This window comes from Dryas octopetala, chromosome 8, assembly GCF_963921425.1.
Source record: "Dryas octopetala chromosome 8, drDryOcto1.1, whole genome shotgun sequence".
Classification (NCBI taxonomy): Eukaryota; Viridiplantae; Streptophyta; class Magnoliopsida; order Rosales; family Rosaceae; genus Dryas; species Dryas octopetala.
Genome location: NC_141373.1, coordinates 12,511,890 through 12,535,085, shown reverse-complemented (window position 1 = coordinate 12,535,085; position 23,196 = coordinate 12,511,890). Strand labels below are relative to the sequence as shown.

At 35.5% G+C, this 23,196-nt stretch overlaps 2 protein-coding genes across 4 annotated transcripts; both read left to right on the top strand.

The window, feature by feature from the left end:
- Window positions 1-1,288: 1,288 nt before the first annotated feature.
- Window positions 1,289-9,735, top strand: LOC147277314 (cationic peroxidase 2-like). Of its 2 annotated transcripts, XM_086253668.1 has the most exons (5): window positions 1,289-1,322; window positions 6,689-6,716; window positions 7,594-7,918; window positions 8,173-8,335; window positions 9,305-9,735. In XM_086253668.1, exons 3-5 carry the CDS (start codon window positions 7,721-7,723, stop codon window positions 9,733-9,735), a joined length of 792 nt encoding a protein of 263 aa, XP_086109794.1. In that variant the 5' UTR covers window positions 1,289-1,322; window positions 6,689-6,716; window positions 7,594-7,720. The 2 variants fall into 2 exon arrangements, with proteins under 2 accessions (XP_086109794.1, XP_086109793.1); XM_086253667.1 differs by lacking the exons at window positions 1,289-1,322; window positions 6,689-6,716 and adding an exon at window positions 1,346-1,383 and having other exon boundaries at window positions 7,561-7,918.
- Window positions 9,736-13,336: 3,601 nt separating this feature from the next.
- Window positions 13,337-18,112, top strand: LOC147277313 (peroxidase N1-like). 2 transcript variants are annotated; one of them, XM_086253136.1, is made up of 4 exons: window positions 13,337-13,382; window positions 16,161-16,492; window positions 16,774-16,936; window positions 17,691-18,112. In XM_086253136.1, exons 2-4 carry the CDS (start codon window positions 16,286-16,288, stop codon window positions 18,110-18,112), a joined length of 792 nt encoding a protein of 263 aa, XP_086109262.1. In that variant the 5' UTR covers window positions 13,337-13,382; window positions 16,161-16,285. The 2 variants fall into 2 exon arrangements, with proteins under 2 accessions (XP_086109262.1, XP_086109261.1); XM_086253135.1 differs by lacking the exon at window positions 13,337-13,382 and having other exon boundaries at window positions 16,124-16,492.
- Window positions 18,113-23,196: the final 5,084 nt, after the last annotated feature.

Here is a 23,196-nt window from a genome sequence, read left to right as displayed (position 1 = left end):
GATTGATGAGGTATGTTGTTTGACAAGTCCAAAGGCCCCTAAAATTTTATTACTTTTTGTTCAAAACTTGTATGTCCAAAGAGGCAAAGACCCGACAAGTTTAATTGTTTTTTGTTCAAGATTATACAAACTGTGATATTGTTTTATATATAATGAAAATCGGTCTACAAAATTTTATAATTTTTTCCTTTGTAAAATTAAAATTATATACAAAAGGGCCCATTTCAAATTTTCGCCCCAGGCCTACCAAAAGTCAGGGCCAGCCCTGGTTGGCAAAGTAGCCGAGGTGGGTTTTGATGGCCGTGTCCTATCGGACTGCAAAGAAGGGAGGGGGCGAGAATGGAGGATGGAGATTGGAGGATAGGAGGAGGGTTTGGAGGGAGAGAGCTTGGCAAGTAAGGTCTTGCATGCGGGGTTTGGTGGAATGGTTGTTGACATGGGGATTTGGAGGAGTGGCAATGAAGGAAGAAGAAGAAGAATAGTCATGGATTTCGCTGTGTAGCTGTGTAGAGAGATAGGGAGGATGTTGATAGCCGGGTAGCTGTGTGATATATGGAGATCACAAATGAGGAGGATCTTCATGTGGGTGGGAGAAAGGGAAGGGCATATTTGTTTCGAAAATGGGCCAAAGAGCTATAAATGATAAAAATGGGTAGGAAGGGTTAGAAAAGATATTGTTGTATTAAAAAGAGATATTTAATGAAATTTCCCTTTGTTTTTCGTTGTTTAGAACTTCTTCGTTTTGAACTCTAAATTATTATGAGTCTTGTATTTGTTCAAGGTTACCATTTAATGACTGTAACCTTGGGGTTGGTTTTCTATAAAATTTTTTTCTTCTATATTTTTGTTGTGTATTTAATTATTTTAATCCCACCTATTTTACTAATTAACCTATTTTGAGAATATTTGGAGTTATAATTACTTGGGGTACGGGAGTTATATATAATTGTGGGTGTTATCAAGGTGTTTTATACCTGAGTTTTAGGGCGTGACATGCTTTCTATATAAAGTGCATATAAAATTGTCATCAATTGTTTCTTACAGACCAACTGACATGTAAGTGGATGACCTGCATGTGGATGCGAGAATTTCTACTATAAAAAAATAAATTAAACTATTTGAACCATTATAAATTTTTAATTGACTATGCGATATATCATCATATCATCTCTCTAATAGAAGTATATAACCCACCCATGTGGGTCTCACCTCTTCTCTAATAGAAGTTTAACACACTTCTATTAGACTTAGTACACCCACATGATCGGTTAAATTGGTTCAAATAACATTACACTACATAAAAATTGTTTCTCTTTTGTTTTGTGTTGTTTTTCTTTTAACTACTATGCATCAGTTTTCTACCGTAAGCATCATTACTCTAGCATGGGTCCCTTTTGTAAAAATTAAAAATTAGAATACATGCATTCTTGCGAGTCTCCCAGTTTAGAATAAATATGTATTTTAAATGTTTTGGGTGTTACATTTCATGAACTTGCTGACTTATTTTATTAGTTTATTTATTTTTTTGTGTGTGTATGTGACAACAGTACACCTGAGATGTTGAAGAAGACTTATGAATGTACGATTAAGATGATCTTAAGATATTGTAGTATTGGACAGCAATGAAACCTCCAAATGAAAAAGTTGCATTGTAATGGAAGTCCTACTAAGAAAATTAATTGCACAAGAAGATGAGTGCTCCTCTCACACTTTTTTTTATAATCGGATGCCCTGGTTGGAGCAAGCACTACAACATTATCTAGCAAAGGTAACCAATTTTTTTTGTAGGAATAGATGCAATTGCCACTGTTATTAGTTTGTATTGCCCATTGCCACCCTGCAGTCACCATAGAGCATGTTGGAGGTTGGTGTTGGGGTGGCAAGGGAGCTAAGGCCACCCACATATAGGAATGGTGGAAGCTTTTGCCAAAACCTGCCATGACAGTCTGCAAGAATGCTCCTCACCAATGCTGCAGTTAGTTGGTTTCAATTTTTCACCATATCTAATGAGGTTTCTATATTGGTAGAGGATTGATATTATTAAATAATGATGTGTCATGGATTCTTCTACTATCTTGTTAAAAGTGGGTTATGTAGCTCACTAATTCCAACAGTAGCTTGCTGCATTCCCACCTTCTTGGTATTAGTTTCTGATTTGATTTCAGTAATTAAATATCCTCCACCATGCAAAAAAAAAAAAATGCTTACTAATTAATAGTAATGAATTTGCATGTTACCTCAAAGGAACACTACTAATTAATAAACTACTCATAAAATCTGAAACACATACTTGAACCGAATGTAACTTGCATTACACATATATATCAGTTGAAGCCTAAATTACAAATCATTCTATCAGTTTCCTTCAACATTCTTACAACTAGAAACATCTAAAACGATTAAACTTGGTCAAGCAACAGCTCCAAACCCGCTACAAAATACGTAGATACCTTGCCAGTTTTCACAAAAATATGACCAAGCTTTCACCATCAATATCATCCCCTTCAAGATCCTCCTTCACGAACTGAAGATCCTTCAATACCATCAATCTCACAGAACTACAAAATGAAATTTCTTTAATTGTACCACCAAAATAAATATATAAATGCCCCGATAATTATCAAGAGTGTACCTTAAACATGCAACTTTATCCTCTTGATTTGTTGCTGCTTCAGTAGTAATTCCCTCTGCTTCAAGAACACCATTTACACGTCATATAGTGCATATTTGTTAAATTAATTACTGATAAACAAACTTTTTTGTTGTACTTATATAGAATTAACCAACAACAATACTTAGCCATTGTGCATCATCTAAAATCTACACAAATATATACACCAATATATAAACCATACAGTGTTGAATGTTCCATATTGATGCAGGACAAGAAGTAAATTCGAAAATTGAGGACCGGACCTCTCCCCAGAGGACAAAACCACCAGAAACTCACCATTGAAGCTATGATGCTGAGGACTGGACCTCCAGGAAACCTCCATGTAGCTGAGGACCGGACCTCCAGGAACCTCCATGAAGCTGAGGACCGGACCTCCTCCTTGAAGTCCGGACCTCCAGGAAGCCTCCATGAAGCTAAGGATTGAACCTCCATGAAGCTGAGGACCGGACTTCCTCCTTAAGGTCCGGACCTCCAGAACCTCCAGCAACTCCCAGCTTCACCATGAAGACTGGACCTCTCCCAGCAAAATCTAATACTTCATATTCCTTTTATTTTTGAGTCTCACAATTGACTACAAAATTAAGTGTTTGTTTATAGCCACAAAATCATAAAGGAATTTATAAAACATAAATAAATATAAACAAATCTAAAAAATGAAAAAAACAAAAAAAACAGATTCACAACAAATATAAACAGATCAACTCTCAAACTCTTGTTCATCAGAAAGAAGCTCGCTTTTTTATTGTCCACAACATGACTCAAACTCGGTTCAACTAGGACGGAGGTCTCTTAGAAATTAGGGATCTTGGACAGGGCAGAAATTAGGGTTCATGGTGGGTCTCACCAGAAATTCTTCATATCCTCATTCGGGTGGTCCAGAGGATGTTCTTAAGATGATGATGATGGCGACAGTAGACACGACTTTGAAGATATAAATTATTCAAAGCTCCAAATCTGAAAGGAAACAATGAAACGTAATAGTTACAACCTAAATCTTCCTCTAAACACCAAATCTACAAATTGTAATAATTTTCAAAATCCCGAAACCCTAGAAGAAAATTTCATGATTTGAGAGAGGAAGAGAGAAAATGTTTGTTTACCCATGCGTGTCCTCTAAGTTGTATCCATGGAGAATGCAGAAGAAAAGATCTTGGGACATAGCAGTGAAAAGGTGTGAATCCATGTTTCCATTGGGTTGTTGAGCAATCAAAAGGCAAGGATAGAGAAAGGAGGAAGAGACTAGTTGATTGAGGTCTATGTCGCCGGTGTTGGCAGCTGGACGACGAAGAGATGGCCGAAGAGAGCTCACAGTAGAGGAGAGAGAAGAGAGAGAAAGAGAAGGGGGTGTGCTGCTGCTTCAGGACTAAAATGAGAAGAAAAATGTTGAAGTTAGGTCTCTATAAACAAACCCTATCTGACGAATTTACTAAATTGCCCTTTAGAAGCCACATGGCACACACCTATAGGCTATAGGCTAACTAAAAAAACTAATAACCACAATCACTGAAAATACAAACACGTGTACAATTCAGCACAGCCATGAAGCAGAGGCCGAACCTGCAGGAAGCCAACATGAAGCTGAGGACCGGACCTCTAGAACCTCCAGCAGTCAGCACATTTTCTGAAAAGCATATTGTCTCCATCTACACAACAAATGGGTGTAGCAGGTGCTTCCTCATTCACGCACAGCCCAAGCACAAAGAGGAACCACAATTTCTGAAAAAACTCAAGTCCAGATGCCACAAACATGAATAATGGTGACCATAAAAGCAAAAAAACCCATGAATTTCCCCCACCTATGCGTAACAACAGTGGAAGGATTGAACCCTAGTTATTTGGCAATAAAGAACCCAAAGGGAACCCACTTTCCGATGGTGACTAGAGGAGGAGCAACCCCTTAATTTGGGGATTTGAACCGATCGACACTTTCTGGCGTGAGTGTTGACATCCACCGATGCTGGATCCCGTTTGGTTTGGGGGTGGGAAGAAAGAGATTATGTCACTATATAGAGAAACCCAGTAATGGTTTAGCCACTAGAAGCAACCAGACAAAAAATTAAACTCCTTTTTTTAGTTTAAATTAACTAAACCCCTTTTTTTAGTTTAAATTACTGGGGTGCCACAATTTAATCAACTAATCAGAATCATTAGTTGAATATGCAATCACTGTTCATGTCAGACTTAATAATGTAATCACTAATAATTAACATTAGTGAACAGCCACATTAGCAATTGGCACCCCCCCAACTTTGGTGGAAATCATTGGAGGCCTTTGCCAAAATTGTTGTAGTGAAGGATTTTATTTTCTCTCTAATAAGGACATCAAATTTCCTTGGGCCAGTAAATAATTTTCCTTTCCTGTACTTACCAAACATGGAAATGAAATTGATTTCTCATTCACAAACCTCCAAAACTTGAATTAAGGACAAAGAAATTTGGTCCCTCACATAAAATAAAGAAAAACCTTACTTTTTGTGGCTATCTCACAAATTACATCTCTAATTTACTAAAACGGATGTTTGGTTGACTATATATATGAAGCTGTATACCCAATGACGATTAAAGTTGTTATAAAATGACAATTAGAGATGACAAAAATTTTTAATGCAAAAATATTTGGTAGTGGTGAGAAAGAGAAGATAAAGATTGTAAATATCTTGATTAACTTCTGAAACTACAAATCACTTGCCAAACTTGGAAAATGAGTGCGCCACTACAAAATTTGACTCCCTTTTGGGGCGCATGATTTATCCTCTATGTACATATAACACTTTGTGGTGTCAATGATAATTATTAAAAAATCTTCTCAAACGTTTTTAGCATGGTTGACTATATATATATGAAGCTGTAATTATGCATTGTTTTTTTCCTGTAATTGTGGCTTAGGCTTTCTGTACATAGAGAAATTATTCTGTATAACCGCTATATTGACACGTGGTATAACCAGTCTATCTGTTATAATATGAGTGGATATTATTAATACTATACCCTACTAATATAAACACATCGTCCAATAATACCCTTACACGTTGAATTGGTTATACCACGTAGCGGTATATCGGTTATATCCTATAATTTTTCCTGTACATATACCACTTTGTGGTGTCAATGATAATTATTAGAAAATCTTCTCAAACGTTTTTAGCATGGTTGACTATATATATGAAGCTGTATACCCAATGAGGATTAAAGTTGTTATAAAATGACAATTAGAGTAGACAAAATTTTTTAATGCAAAAATATTTGGTAGTGGTGAGAAAGAGAAGATAAAGATTGTAAATATCTTGATTAACTTCTGAAACTACAAATCACTTGCCAAACTTGGAATATGAGTGCACCACTACAAAATTTTTTACTCACTTGTGGTGCGCATGATTTGTCCTCTACTGATGTAATTGTCATTCAATAATAACATGAACAAGAAAAAGCCACTTTGAATGTTTTTGTTTAAAAAAAAAATCGACTGTAATGTTGTTTTTATTTTTTATTTTTTTAATTGTTTACAATGGGATTTGAATATAAGATTTATCACTCTCTCATCAGGAAAATTTTAACTAAAGGACTTTAACTATACCCTAAATCTCTATTCATGGTATGAATTTCACTTTGTGTCAACTGAGGACTGAAATTTTCATTTTTGTCAATTAAGGACCTTGTTTTTCTCAGTTTTCATATCAACTTTGGCCCGACGCTAGACCTATTAAATCTCCATCAAATTTAGAAAAATTATACTGGGTTTAAAGATATGTATCTCCTCTTTACAACCATATAAAGATCACTCAAATCAAACATCTACAACTTCTGATAATCGGCCCCAAACTAAAGTACCCGAAACTGTTTAATTTTCCAGATATTTTTCCAGAGGTCCTATTGGATAGATTCGGGGTACCCTACTTAGATGTCTAATTTGAATATCTTTATATGGTTGTAAAGAGGAGATGTATAGCTTTAAACCCGGTATAAATTTGTTGAATTTGTTGGAGGTTAGACATAAAGTGAAATTCATATCCTGAGTAAAAACATTGGGTATAGTTGGAGTCCTTTAACTAAAATTTTCCCCTCTCATCCAATTAATGGCTTAGAATGAATTAGTTTAACATGAGTCCAAAACAATATGGCCACAAAATAAGTTGGGCCGCTATGAGCATGATCTAAATAAATGGATTGAGTTGAATTTTATGACATATCAAGCACAACAAAATCCGAGTTCAAAACATGTGTGACACAAGTACGACACAAAATATAGACCCAATTAGATATTAACATCGTCAGTGGCAAAAGAAGAAAACAAAACGTTGGCGGCCAATAAATGTCCAAAGAAGAGCACATACTTTTTTTTTTTTTGTTCAAGAAAGAGCACATACTTTTTAAATTGAGCTTTATAGCCAGTTTTTTTACCAGTAGATTTATTTAATATGAGAGCGCTAATTAAATACTAACACATTAGTAGCTAGGTTAATAAAAAGTTAATTATTCTTTCGGAATCGATCTCCATACAATATAATTAAACTTTTCATTATTTAGGTCACATAAAAATTGTTCTTACTAAAAATCAATTAAACAAAAATAATATATTTTGTTTGATTTTAGAATTTTGTAAACTCACAAAATTTATCCCGCCCGTGTTTAAATTTGATCATTTTTTAGATCTATTCTCAAAATTTGACATTTCTCAGTTCTTATCGATCCCTTTTTGACTTTGATGGATCATGCATGCCTATAAATACCTATATATATTGCCCCTAGCTCCACAGAAATCAATAGCTACTACTCCTATAGCAGTCTCATAATTCAATACCATAGATTTACTCCTTCAATTCATAATAAATGGTGGGTTTTGCAGGCCGTTCTAATGCCTCTCAAAAACTACGTTTATTGTTGTCAATGTTGGTTGCCTTTGTTACCACATCGGTACTGCAAGTGCAAGGGCAAGGCACAAGAGTAGGGTTCTATTCATATACATGTCCTCGGGCTGAATCCATAGTCAGGTCTACAGTTGCTGCTCATTTCCAAGCTGATCCTACTATTGCTCCTGGCTTGCTGAATATGCACTTCCACGATTGCTTTATCCGTGGCTGCGACGCTTCCATCCTCATTGACGGTGATGACACTGAGAAAGCCGCCTTCAATTTGACAGGATATGAAGTTATTGACGATGCTAAGGCTAAGCTTGAGAAGGCATGCCGAGGGATTGTCTCTTGCGCTGATATTCTTGCACTAGCTGCACGGGATGCCGTGGTTCTGGTAAATATATTATGTTGTTAGACTGTGAGTCAATAGCACTATAAATTAAACCAAAAATCAACTTAAATAATTTTCTAAATTTACAATCATGTAATATATATATAGTATTTTAAATTATTCGGTAAAAAGAACATTTTTTGTATAAGATCAGGGTAAGGGATTTGATAATCACCATATATAAATGCATGCAATTGTGTTATTTCTTATCAAAATTAGTTGATTCGATCATGTACATATGTACATATATTATGTAGGCCAATGGAGCAAGTTGGGCAGTGCCTACAGGACGCTTGGATGGGATTGTTTCATTGGCATCAGACGCAGAAAATTTTCCAGACGTTACTGAATCAATTGATGAGCTAAAGCAAATGTTTGCGGACAAGGGACTCAGTACTCTAGATTTGGTTACCCTTGTTGGTAAGCTACTTAAACTAGTGTTGTATACTTGTACACACACGTTTTTTTGTGTGGTCATGTTGCATACACATGTTAATTAACATTGTTCATCATATGATCCCATGCACTCATATTTGAACCAAATCATAGAATGGCATGGTGTGGTCACTGACGATATATATATATATATAATTCTTTGGAGGTCACCCCTGTAAAAGTTGGGCAGGTTACCAGATTATTAGTGGGTCCCCACGCAGCAACACGTCAGGACATGTCCTAAGACTCTGAGAGTTGAAGCCAATCAATATTAAAATGAGATCGATCTTGGATCTTTCATGCATATTGATATGGTTTTATTTTTTCATCGGTAGATAATCACAAAAATCATCATAATATAGAAGGGGTCTACAAAATTTAGAGGTCCTAAACATTTGGGAGGCAGTTGCCTCATTTGTCTATTCTTAAGGCATGTTTACTAAACAATCAGAATATGCAAGAATCAGAATCAGTAATTAATTAATTCTCATTAACGTGTTTACCAACTATTAGGAATTGGAATGAAATAGCAATTCCCATGAATGAGAATTCTCATTAACTATTAGTAAACATAGGAATGAGAATATAAATGATTCTCAAATGTTAGTAAATACATGAATGTGAATCATTTCCATTCCTGATTAGTAAACATGCCCTTAAAGCCAATCTTACAACACATGCAATTTGTGGATTGCTCCAAATATTTTTTTTTTCTAAAAATAGGAAAATTATTCATAATTGTGAATAAAACTATTTTTACGTTCAATATCTACTGATCTAGCTAATTAATATGACTTGATCTCTCTCACAGTAGTATGATGCATGCTGGAGCTACCTATATATATACAAGTAGTTGTCAGTTCTCACTATATATATACAAATACAATTACTCCACCTTTGTCGTTAGTTAATTCTCTTAACCATATATACATAAATTTGTTTGTGCCATACTAGGAGCACATACCATAGGAACTTCAGCTTGCCAGTGGTTCACCTACAGACTATTCAATTACACCACTTCAACTGGTGCCGCCCCTGAGATCGACCCAACGTTTTCTCCTCAACTACAAGCTCTCTGCCCATATAATAACGATAGTACAACTACAAAGCTAGTTGGATTAGACACAGGTAGTAGGGACAAGTTTGATGCATCTTTCTTTGCAAATTTGAGAAATGGCAGAGGAATTCTTGAGTCTGATCAGATGCTTTGGACTGATAATACAACCAAACCATTTGTGCAACGCTTTCTGCACGGTAATTATGGCCCTCCTCGGTCGAACTTCAATAAGATGTTTGGGATATCCATGGTGAAGATGAGTAACATTGGTGTGAAATTTGGGTCGACTAATGGTCAAATTCGTAAAGTATGTTCTGCAATAAATTGATCACGTAATTACTTCCATAATAAAGTTGCAGACCAAGGACCAGTTTTGTATTACTGTAACTTCAAAAATAATCGCTTTCAGTTATACAGTAAGCTAAGCGTTTGATAAACTGTGTTCTTAAAAGTGTTGTGACTTGTGAGTATTAAAAGTAGTGTATAAGTGTTTGGTAAATTTTAGTGTTGAAATGCTGGGGCAATGTATAATGATTAAAATGGACATATATTGAATAATTCCGATAAGCTTTTTGAATATGTGAATTTGATATGTGAATATTGAATATGTTTGGATATGTGAATTTGATCTTTGTATTGTTAATTCCAATAAGCTTTTTGTTTATGCATTAATAAGAGATAAGTGGTAAGAAAGCAACACTGATCAAATTGAAGGACCATACCAATGATAAGGGGCAAGAAAGGTTCGATTTGGCTGTAGAGCGTAAAATTGATTGAAATTAGTACTTCGCCTACATCTCTACTATCTTTGCCCCAAGCTCAACGCTCGTCTTTGCCTGCATCTCTATAATATATTGAAAAAAAATTTCGTCCGCACTTTTTCTTTTTATGAATTTCAGGCACCGGCGTTGGTTTTTTTTTTTTTTTTAATTATTATTATAGCAGGCGAAAGTTAAAATGCTCCATGCTGCTTCCTCCGTTCTATTTTACCATATTTTCCAATGGATTCACCCCAATATATAGGACATAGACTGATTTTTAGATGCTTAATTTATATTAGGTTTTAACTATGAGAGCCAAATTCTCAGTTAATACTTAACATAAAAGCTGAAAAACCAAATTTGACTGCTTAGAACTTCAAAAAGTTTTACTGTCGGGCACTCGATTCCAGGAATCTGCAAAAAAAAAAAAAAAAATCCAGTTATCTGTTGTAAAGAAGGATTATAAATATATATTATATTTTTTGCATGATAATTATCTTTGGAAAAGGTTTAGCAAAATGACTTCAAATAGACCTTTATTTTCAATTGAAGATTTTGTTTTCATTTTACTTCAATTAATTAACGATTTGTTTCAATCAAAGGCATTCTGTCAAATCTGTCAAAATTTCCGTCAAATTTTTTTTTTTAATTAAAGAAAAAAATTGATTTGGGGGGAAAAATGAAAATTTTGTGAAATATTTTTTGATGTGGAGTATAGTGGTATAGAGAGAAGATAGTACGGTATAGAAATCACTAAAAATTAAATCCCAAAAGAAACAGAAAAACATAAGCTGAAAATCCAACTGTTCTAAATTTCCAATAATGGGAGTCCAATCAATGAGGAGGTTGGTGATTTAGGTGAAAATGACAATGATATGAATGTCTATATATTGTACTGAAAATTTAGGCAATGAAACAGAACAACAAACTCCTCTTTTGGACATTTATGATCCAAGAAATTGGGATAACCTTGATAACAAAATTAACAAAGGATCTCTTAGTAGAAAAAGGTCCAATAAGAGAATATAATATGAATTTTCCATTGGATCGTACCTTTAGACAATTTTCATTTGCACATTATGCACGAAAGTTACCAAATGGGGTTATGTCAAGATAGGAAATGGCTAGTGTACTCAAAGCATTTGGACAAAGTATATTGTTTTTGTTGCAAGTTGTTTAAATCAGTGAACAACAAAATTTTTTTGGCAAATGAAGGATATAGAGATTGGAAACATCTTAGTGAGAGGCTTAAACAACATGAGAATAGTATTGAGCATATCGATCACTAACATGAATACTTGGAATGAAATGCGAATCAGATAGGACAAGAATGAAACAATTAATAAAGAAATATAGAAGCAAATTAAAGAAGAGAAAGAACGATGGAAACAAGTTTTAGCAAGAATAATTGCTGATGTGAAATGTCTTGCTAAACATAATCTGGCTTTTTGTGGAACCAATGAGAAAATATACCAAGATAATAATAGTAATTTTTGGGTTTGATTGAAATGATTGCAGAGTTTGATTTAATAATGAAATATCATATTCGACGCATTTTGAATAATGAGATTCATTATCACTATCTTGGTCATAAAATTCAGATTGAGTTGACTGATGTGTTAGCCTCTAACATCAAAAGTGTACTTATAAAAAAAAATCAAAGATGCAAAATATTTTTCAGTGATTCTTGATTGTACTTCAGATGTGAGCCACCAAGAACAAATGACTTTATTAGTACGGTGTATAGACATGTCAAGTAGTCCAATAAAAGTTGAAAAGTACTTTTTAGAGTTTTTAAACATGGATGATACATCTGGATTGGGGCTGTTTAATGAATTGCAAGTTGTACTTAAATCTCTTGATCTTGATATTGATGATGTGAGAGGACAAGGTTATGATAATGGGTCTAATATGAAAGGAAAACACCAAGGGGTTCAATATTCCATGTGCTTGTCATAGTCTTGATCCTAATATTAATTGAAATAAATCCTAGAGCGTTCTATATTTCATGTGCTTGTCATAGTCTTAACCTAACTCTTAGTGATATGGCATACTCTTGTGTTAAAGCTGTTTCTTGTTTTGGAGTAGTTCAACATATATATTCCTTGTTTTCTAGCTCTACTAAAAGATGAAAAATTTTATAAGCAAATATACATGCCTTAACTCTAAAGACATTGTCCACAACCCGTTGGGAAAGTCGAATTAATAGTGTTAAAGCCATAAGATATCAAGCTCCCAAAATAAGAGAAGCTTTGTTAGAATTACATGAATCTAGTGATGATACCAAGACAAAGAGTGAAGTTGAAAGTTTAGCAAATAATCTTGAAAGTTTTGAGTTTTTATTAAGTATGACTATTTGGCATGATATTTTGTTTAGCATTAACATGGTTAGTAAAAAGTTGCAATCAAAAGATATGTGAATTGATGCTGCCATAGAACAATTGAATGGGCTGATTTGTTTTTTTGAAAAATATAGTGAGAATGGGTTTATATATATTTGCCATAATTTCTGCCAAAAGTATTGCCTTTGATATGAGAATTAATCCTATATTTCCTAAAAAACGTCAAATTCGTAAAAAAAACAATTTGATAAAAATGACAATGATGAGGCAACACAAACAGAAGAAGAATCTTTTAGAGTTAACTACTTTCTTGTTGTTTTGGATATTGCAATTGATTCATTGAAGAATAGATTTACCAATTGAAAATGTATAACAGTATTTTTGGGTTCTTGTTTGATTCAAAAAAGTTAACTTCTTTAGATGATGATAAATTGAAAAAAAAAAAAATCTATTAATATCGAGGCTGCTCTCAAACATGGTGAGTTTTCTGATATTGATTCAAATGGTTTATTCTCTTAATTGAAAATGTTACAAGTGGCTTTGCCAGCTGAAACAAAGTCAACCATTGAAATTCTAGAGTTTGTAAAAGCTACAGATTGTTATCCAAATGTATCAATTACTTATATAATTATATTGACTTTTCCTGTGACTATGGCATCAGCAAAAATAAGCTTTTCAAAATTAAAATTGTTAAAATCTTACTTGAGATCATCTATGTCATAGGAAAGGTTAAATGGATTGGCAATCTTATGTATTGAAAAGGATATGTTGGAAAATCTTGAAGTTGAAAAATATATTAATGACTTTGCTTCTAAACATGCTAGAAGAAAGCATTTTCGTTGAATTTTTGGTACTGATTACCTTGTTGTATTGTTTTGTAGGGGTGCATAGCTGCTTTTTTGACATGGGTTCTTACATTGGTAAAGCATTTGGAGAGGATTGATGAGGTATGTTGTTTGACAAGTCCAAAGGCCCCTAAACTTTTATTACTTTTTGTTCAAAACTTGTATGTCCAAAGAGGCAAAGACTCTACAACTTTAATTGTTTTTTGTTCAAGATTGTACAAACTGTGATTTGTTTTATATATGATGAAAATCGGCCTACAAAATTTTATAATTTTTTCCTTTGTAAAATTAAAATTATATTCAAAAGAGCCCATTTCAAATTTTCGCCCCAAGCCTCCCAAAAGTCAGGGCCAGCCCTAGTTGGCGAAGTAGCTGAGGTGGGTTTTGCTGGTCGGGTCCCATCGGACGACAAAGAAGGGAGGGGGCGAGAATGGAAGGTGGAGATTAGAGGAAAGGAGGAGGGTTTGAAGGGAGAAAGCTTGGGAAGTAAGGTGTGCGGGGTTTGCTGGAATGGTTGTTGCCATGCATGGGGATTTGGAGGAGTCGCAATGGAGGAAAAAGAAGAAGAATAGCCATGGATTTCGCTGTGTAGCTGTGTAGAGAGATGGGGAGGATGTTGATAGCTGGGTAGCTGTGTGATATGTGGAGATCACAAATGAGGAGGATGTTGATGTGGGTGGAAGAGAGAGAAGGGCATTTTTGTCCAAAAATGGACCAAAGAACTATAAAAGATAAAAATGGGTGGGAATGGTTAGAAAAGATACTGTTGTATTAAAAAGAGATATTTAATGAAATTTCCCTTTTGTTTGTCGTAGTTTTGAACTCCTTCGTTGTGACTCTAAATTATTATGAGTCTTGTATTTGTTCAAGGTTACCATTTAATGACTGTAACCTTGGGGTTGGTTTTTTATAAAAGTATTTTCTTCTATATTTTTGCTGTGTATTTAATTATTTGAATCCCACCAATTTTACTAATTAACCTATTTTGGAAATATTTGGAGTTATAATTACTTGGGGTACGGGAGTTATATATAATTGCGGGTGTTATCAAGGTGTTATATACCCGCCGAGTTTTAGGGCGTGACATGCTTTCTATATAAAACGGTCAATAATAGTATCTTACAAACCACATGTAAGTGGATGACCTGCATATGCATGCGAGAATTTTTACTACAAAAGAATAAATTAAACTATTTGAATCATTTTAAATTTTTAATTGACTATGTGATATATCATCTCTCTAATAAAAGTATATAACCTACCTATGTGGGTCTCACCTCTTCTCTAATAGAGGTTTAACCCACTTCTATTAGACATAGTACACCACATGATCGATTAAATTGGTCCAAATAACAGTACACTACATAAAAATTGTTTCTCTTTTGTTTTATGTTGTTTTTCTTTTAACTACTATGCATCAGTTTTCTACCATAAGCCCCATTATTCTAGCATGGGTCCCTTTTGTAAAAATGAAAAGTAGAATAAATTCTTCTGAGTCTCCCACTTAAGAATAAATATGTATATCCTAAACGTTTGGGGTGTTACATTCCATGAACTTGCTGAGTTATTTTATTACTTTTTTTTTTTTTTTTGTATGTGTATGTGACAACAGTACCTGAGATGTTGAAGAAGACTTATGCATGTACCATCAAGATGATCTTAAGATATTGTAGTATTGGACAGCAATGAAACCTCCAAGATGAACAAGTTGCATTGTAATGGAAGTCCCAATAAGAAAATTAATTGCACAAGAAGATGAGTGCTCCTCTCACACTTTTTTTATAATCAGATGCCTCAGCTCTATTAATGTTCTGTCTCAAAACTTCTTCTTTAATGAAAAGGTAAGTCACTTTTCAATTAATTTTTACTTTAGATTGTAAAACTTTTTGGGTGGATGCAGCCACCTCTCATAAAAATAAAATTTAATTATTTATCTGTTAGATACAAAACAAAAGTGTGAATTATGTCAGTGGGGAAAGAAGAAAACAAAACGTTGGCGGCCAATAAATGTCCAAAGAAGAGAACATACTTTTTAAATTGAGTTTTATAGCCAGTTTTTTAACAGTAGATTTATTTAATATGAGAGCGCTAATTAAATACTAACACGTTAATTAGTAGCTAGGTTAATAAAGAGGTCATTATTCTTTTGGAATCGATCTCCATACAATATAATTAAACTTTTCATTATTTTGGTCACATAAAAATTGTTCTTACTAAAAATCAATCAAACAAAAATAATATATTTTGTTTGATTTTTTTTGTAAAAATAATCTTTAAAATGGTATTTAATAAATGAATTATTTGAATTATAAAATCACATCATGATTTCATAGGTAAAAAAGACAATTAATTTCTTATTAACTTAACAATTGGTTAGTAAGTATTTGTGCCATATGACACAGAGGGAGCCAGCCATATACACCCTGTATCCGCATGCAAGTGATGCAACAAGCATTCCTCACTTTTAGAATTTTCTAAACTCACAAAATTGATCACGTGTTTAAATTTGATCATTTTTTAGATCTTTTCTCAAAATCTTACATTTTTCAGTTCTTATCCCTATTTCACTTTGATGGATCATGCATGCCTATAAATTCCTATATATATATATATTGCCTCTAGCTCCACAGTTAGAAATCAATAGCTTCTACTCCTATAGCAGTCACATATATAATTCCATACCATATATTCACTCCTTCAATTCTTAATCAATGGTGGGTTTTGCAGGCCGTTCAAGTGCCTCTCAAAAACTACGTTTATTGTTGTTAATGTTGGTTGCCTTTGTTACCACATCGGTACTGCAAGTGCAAGGGCAAGGCACAAGAGTAGGGTTCTATTCATATACATGTCCTCGGGCTGAATTCATAGTCAGGTCAACAGTTGTGGCTCATTTCCAATCTGATCCTACTATTGCTCCTGGCTTGCTGAGGATGCACTTCCACGATTGCTTTGTCCGTGGCTGCGACGCTTCCATCCTCATCGACGGTGATGACACGGAGAAAACTGCCCCTCCGAACCTCAATTTGAGAGGATTTGAAGTTATTGACGATGCTAAGGCTCAGCTTGAGAAGGCATGCCCAGGGATTGTCTCTTGCGCTGATATTCTTGCACTAGCTGCACGGGATGTTGTGGTTCTGGTAAATATGTTATGTTGTTAGACTGTAAGTAATATTATCGTAAATTCAATTAAAAATCGACTTAAATAATTTTCTAAATTTACAATCATGTAATATAGTATATTAAATTATTCGATAAAAAGAACATTTTTCGTATAAGATCAAGGTAAGGCCGTAGGGGATTTGATAATCACCATAAATAAATGCATGCAATTGTGTTATTTCTTATCAATTAAAATTAGTTGATTCGATCACGTACATATGTACACATATATATATACATATATATATATATTATGTAGGCCAATGGAGCAAGTTGGGCAGTGCCTACAGGACGCAGGGATGGGATGGTTTCATTGGCATCGGACACAGCCAATTTGCCAGGCTTTACTGAATCAATTGATGAGCAAAAGCAAAAGTTTGCGGACAAGGGACTCAGTACTCTAGATTTGGTTACCCTTGTTGGTAAGCTACTTAAACTATTGTTGTATACTTGTACACACACGTTTTCTTGTGTGTTCATGTTGCATACACATGTTAATTAACATTATTCATCATGCATATGATCCCATGCACTCATATTTGAACCAAATCATAGAATGGCATGGTGTGGTCACTGACTATATATATATAATTCTTTGGAGGGCACCCCTGTAAAAGTTGGGCAGGTTACCAGATTATTAGTGGGTCCCCACGCATGCAACACGTCAGGACATGTCCTAAGACTCTGAGAGTTCAAGCCAATCAATATTAAAATGAGATCTTTCATGCATATTGATATGGTTTTATTTTTTCATCGGTAGATAATCACAAAAATCATATAATATATAAGGGGTCTACAAAATTTGGAGGTGGACCTAACCATTTGGGAGCCAAGGCAGTTGCCTCATTTGTCTACTCTTATTAAGGCCGGTCTTACAACACATGCAATTTGTGGTTTGCTACAAAAAAATTTTCTAAAAATAGGAAAAATTATTCATAATTGTGAATAAAACTATTTTTACGTTCAATATCTACTGATCTAGCTAATTAATATGACTTGATCTCTCTCACAGTAGTATGATGCATGCAGGAGCTACCTATATATATATATATATATACAAGTATATATACATAAATTAACCATTGTCGCTATATATATACAAATACAATTACTCCACCATTGTCGTTAGTTCTCTTAATTAACCATATATACATAAATTTGTTTGTGCTATACTAGGAGCACATACCATAGGAACTTCAGCTTGCCAGTTCTTCAACTACAGACTATTCAATTTCACCACTCCAAATGGTGCCGACCCTGTGATCGACCCAACGTTTGTTCCTCGACTACAAGCTCTCTGCCCACTAAATGACGATGGTACAAGGCGAGTTGGATTAGACACAGGTAGTAGTGACAAGTTTGATGCATCTTTCTTTGCAAATTTGAGAAATGGCAGAGGAATTCTTGAGTCTGATCAGATGCTTTGGACTGACGCTACAACCAAACCATTTGTGCAACGCTTTCTGGGTGGTAGAGGCTCACCTGGGTCCAACTTCAATGTGGAGTTTGGGAGGTCCATGGTGAAGATGAGTAACATTGATGTGAAAATAGGGTCGACTAATGGTCAAATTCGTAAAGTATGTTCTGCAATAAATTGATCACGCAATTACTTCTATAATAAAGTTGCAAACTAATTAAGCTGTTGCAAAACTTTTCTTATTTATCACTTAATTTTCATATTTGGATATGTGAATTTGTATCTTTGTATTGTTAATTCCAATAAGCTTTGAATTTGAGAAATGGCAGGGGAATTCTTGAGTCTGATCGATCAGATGCTTTGGACTGATGTTACAACCAAACCATTTGTGCATTTGATAATCATGTGGCAAAATGGCAAATGATGAGAAGCCAAATTGGAGACATGAAAATATAATCATGTCTCACGGAAAAATATATAATAAGAATTTGGTCAAATGTTACAAATTGCTTCATATTTTAAATTTATTTTGGTTTTAATTTGTTTTAATTGTACTATATATATTGTGCATGGTTTCAAAATAATTTTAATATTGCTAAAAAAAAAATTTGTCAAATGGTCGTCAAATTAAATGCATATGCAGGTCATGTGGAGAGTAGATAAATGCAGGTCAAAAAAAATTGTCAAATGGTCGTCAAATTAAATGCATATGCGAGTCATGTGGTGCGGAGAATAGAATACTAGAAGGCATAGGCTATTTTGATCACCCTAAATTGTTGAGTTGACCATCCTATTTTTAAATTCTAATTTTACCCTTAAAATAAAAAATTTTAATTTTATTCGTCGGGTCATTCGACACTTGTCTGTCGAAATGTTTGTGGTTAGTCGGCACCTAATTGCCGAATATTGGTGGAGTTTTGCGGTAAGTAACCACTGAATGGAAATGAAAAAGGCATTCGGTAATATTCTGCCGAATATTGTCATTATATTCGGCCGTAAGCTACCGAACTCCTAAGTATATTTCGGTGGCATGCTGCTGAATGGGTCTGAGTAATTTTATAATTTTTTGCAAGAAAGGATAAAATAGAAAAAATTTGTCCAAAATATGTTAGGGTGGTCAACTAAGCAATGGAGGTGGTCGGAATTACTAGAATTGTGGTTTGTAAATTTGGGATTAGCAACTAATTGATGGACTTGAAAGGACGGTTCTATCCAAAAAAAAAGAAAAAAAGAGATGAAAGATAAAAGAGAAATAAAGTGAAATTATGATTGAAAAGAAAAAAGAATCAAAAGATAAATAAAGGGATATGAAACCATGAAAGATTGGACGACTTACTTTTTGACCAGGAAGTCTTGCACAATTTGTCTGAAGCGTGTGGAAAATTACCATAGCTTGTCGATCTGATTCAAAATACACACGGTGCTATAGCATATTATCATTGCCATCTAATGCCATTTTGCAAATAAATCTCAGAACTGTGTGACGTGCTACCATTAATGGCTAGCTCCAGCAGAACCCATTCTTAAATTGGGTGAAATATATGTTTTTCTATATATCAATATGCAGCGATACAAGGGATTTATATACAGCCCTTAGGGAACTATTCTAGAAAGCAAATAAATACAGAGAGCAAACATGATCCTATAATCTTGGGGAATCACATAGTTGACTTTGTTCTTTTAGACTAACTAGGAATGTACAGCTCATTTGACACTCCCCCTCAAGTTGGACCATATATGTTGTCCATGCCCAACTTGCAAAGTGAGCTGTAAAAAATTCTGCTTTTGACTGCTTTGGTGAGAATATCTGCGAGTTGATCTTCGGATTTAACAAATGATACCTCGATGATCTTAGCCTCGAGCTTCTCTTTGATGAAATGTCTGTCAACTTCAACATGCTTGGTTCTATCATGTTGCACTGGATTATGTGCAATGTCGATAGCGGCCTTGTTGTCACAATGTAATTGCATGGTGTGTTTGGGTTTGAATCCCAAATCTCTCAACAAGTTTCTAATCCAGAGTAGCTCACATACTCCATATGCCATACCCCTATATTCTGCTTCAGCACTTGATCATGACACTACTTTATATTTCTTACTCCGCCAAGTGACCAGATTGCCTCCCACAAAGGTGAAGTATCCAGATGTGGATCGCCTGTCAGTAACAGCAACTGCCTAGTCTGCATCAGTATAACCCTCAACATCTAGATGACCATGGCGTGAGAACATCAACCCTTTTCTAGGAGCTGACTTCAAGTATCTCAGAATTCTATCCACAGCATCCATGTGTGCTTCACTCGGTGCATGCATGAATTGACTCACCACTCATTGCATATGCTATATCAGGTCTAGTATGTGATAGATATATTAGCTTACCAACAAGCCGTTGATACCTTTCTTTGTTGGTAGGTACCTGGTCAGGATACTCACCAAGTTTATGATTCTCCTCCATTGGAGTATCTGCTGGTTGGCAAGCTAACTTTCCAGTTTCAGTCAAAATGTCAAGGGTATATTTCCGTTGTGATAGAAATATTCCTTGTTCTGAACGAGCCACTTCAATACCCAAAAAATACTTCAGAGCACTAAGATCTTTCATCTCAAACTCACTGGCTAAACAACGTTGCAATGCTGCCTTTTCTTCTGGGTCATTCCCTGTAACCACCATGTCATCAATATACACAATAAGGGCAGTGACCTTACCTTTCCTATGTTTCAAGAAAAGAGTATGATCTGAGTTACTCTGCTTGTAACCGAAATTCTTCATTGATTTGCTGAACCTTCTAAACCATGCTCTGGGTGATTGCTTCAATCCATAAAGAGACTTTCTCAGTTGACACACCATATTGCTCTGACTGGACCCCATCTTGCATCCTGGAGGGGGATCCATATAGACTTCTTCTTCTAGGTCTCCATGCAGGAATGCATTTTTAACATCAAACTGGTGTAATGGCCAATCCAGGTTTGCTGCTAGAGAAAGAAGCACCCGAATTGTGTTGATCTTGGCTACAGGAGCAAAGGTCTCCCTATAGTCAATTCCATAAGTCTGAGTGTAACCTTTCGCCACTAGTCTTGCTTTGTATCGTTCAATGGTGCCATCTGCCTTGAACTTTACTGTATATATCCATCTGCAACCCACTGTTCTCTTCCCTTTAGGAAGGGTAGTCATCTCCCAAGTGGAATTCTTCTGGAGGGCTCTCATTTCTTCATTCATTGCTTGAGTCCACTTGGGGTCTTTCAGAGCTTCCTGCACATTACTTGGAATAGATACAGTGGATAATTGACATACAAATGATGCACATGACGGGGACAGCCTATGTAGAGACACATGAGTAGCAATAGGGTATTTAACCTTTGATTTAGGATCAGGGTCATACTGTTGTTTAGGGATCCCTCTAGTTGTACGAGGGGGTAACTGATAACCTATGTTTTCTGTGTGACTCGACTCAGGTAAAGTGTAAGTGTTTGAGTTTGAGTGTTCAGTTACCTATGGAAGATCTTCATGGCCAGGTCCTGACTGGATGAGTGGTAATGGTACTGTAGGAGGAGTCTCCGAAGCATTATTTGGAGTCTCCAGATCTAGTGGCTCTTACTCTTGTTGCACCACTGCAGCTGGTGAGTTAGTAGTCACTACATCCTCATGTATTGTCTGAGGCTGCTCTGACACATTCTGTGGAATTAGGATGATATGATTCTGAGTATCTTCTGCAAAGATAGAGCCCTCCCCGTGCAGGGGATGCTCAGACTCTCCCCCTGAGTAATAGAACTCACTCTTGTGGAAAGTAACATTAGCAGTAATATGCAAGGTTTGAGTAGGGCACAACGTAGTGCACACGGATCAAGCTTGCCACGCTGGTGTGGATATACCTAAACATAGGCCACACAACCAAAGACACGTGGTTCTAGATTTGGTGTAGACGGCATGGTGAGGAGAGTGGTCAATGTCTGGAATGGAGTTTGATACTGAAGAGTACTGGATGGTGTGCGATTAATGAGGTAAGCAGCAGAGCAAAGAGCCTCCCCCCAAAATTGATGTGGCATATGGGCCTCAAATAAAGAGGCACGAACAACTTCCAAGAGATGACGATTCTTGCGTTCTGCTACACCATTATGTTGTAGTGTATAGGCACATGTGGTTTGATGAACAATACCATTCTGGCTCAAAAAAGTATGTAGGTCATTGTTGATGTACTCTCCTCCATTGTCAGACCTAAGTGTTGTGATTTTTCTATCAAATTGAGTAGTAACAAATCGATGAAAATTTTTTAATTTGGCGGTGACTTCACTTTTCTATTTCATGGGAAAAACCCAGGTCATCCTGGTGCAATCATCTATAAATGTGACAAACCACTTAAAACCACTAATGGTAGACACTTTTGATGGTCCCCACACATCAGAATGAACAAGCATGAAAGACATAGAACTTTTATTTAATCTTAATGGATAAGAAATTCGATGACTTTTCGCCAAAACGCAAGTTTCACAATGAAAGTCTGATTCAGCAAACTGGGAAAACAACTCCGGAAATAACTGTTTCAGATAACCAAAAGAAGCATGCCCTAATCGTCTATGCCACAACCAAATCTTCTTCATCTTGACAGACTCATCCCTCTCACATGATGTGCTTGACTCAATTTCTTATTGCAGTCTTCGGTCAGGTCCAGATAATACACCTTTCTCCTCCTAGTACCACATCCAATCACGGCCCTGGTGAGAAGATCCTGAAAAAAGACAATACAATGGCCAAAAACACACAGTACAATTAAGAGAATCAATGATTTGAGAAACAGACAACAAATCATAGTCGAGTGAAGGGACAACCAAGACGTGGTCTAGACTTAATGATAATGTAAGAGATATGGACCCTTCTCCCAGAACTGGGGAAATAGTTCCATTGGCACTAGTAACATGTGTTTGGCTTGATGGTTTGGTAGAGTGCAACCCAATAAAACTAGATGTCATATGATCAGTGGCACCTGTGTCAATAACCCATGATCTATTACAAGTAAGTGAAGCTGTGCAAGAGAAAGTACCTGAGGTGGCCAAGGCCTTGGAGCCAGATGTACCTGATGTGATCTCCTGGGAGGACTCAGATGATGCGAATGAGGCTTTGCTCGAATCCTTCTTTCGCCCTTTGTGAACCCATCCTTCTGGATAACCAATGATTTCATAACAACCCTTAATTGTATGGTTTTCTAAACCACATTTGGTACACTTCATTGGGGGCCGGTTACGTGTAAAGTCGGTGTTCTAGGTGATTGGCCGAGAT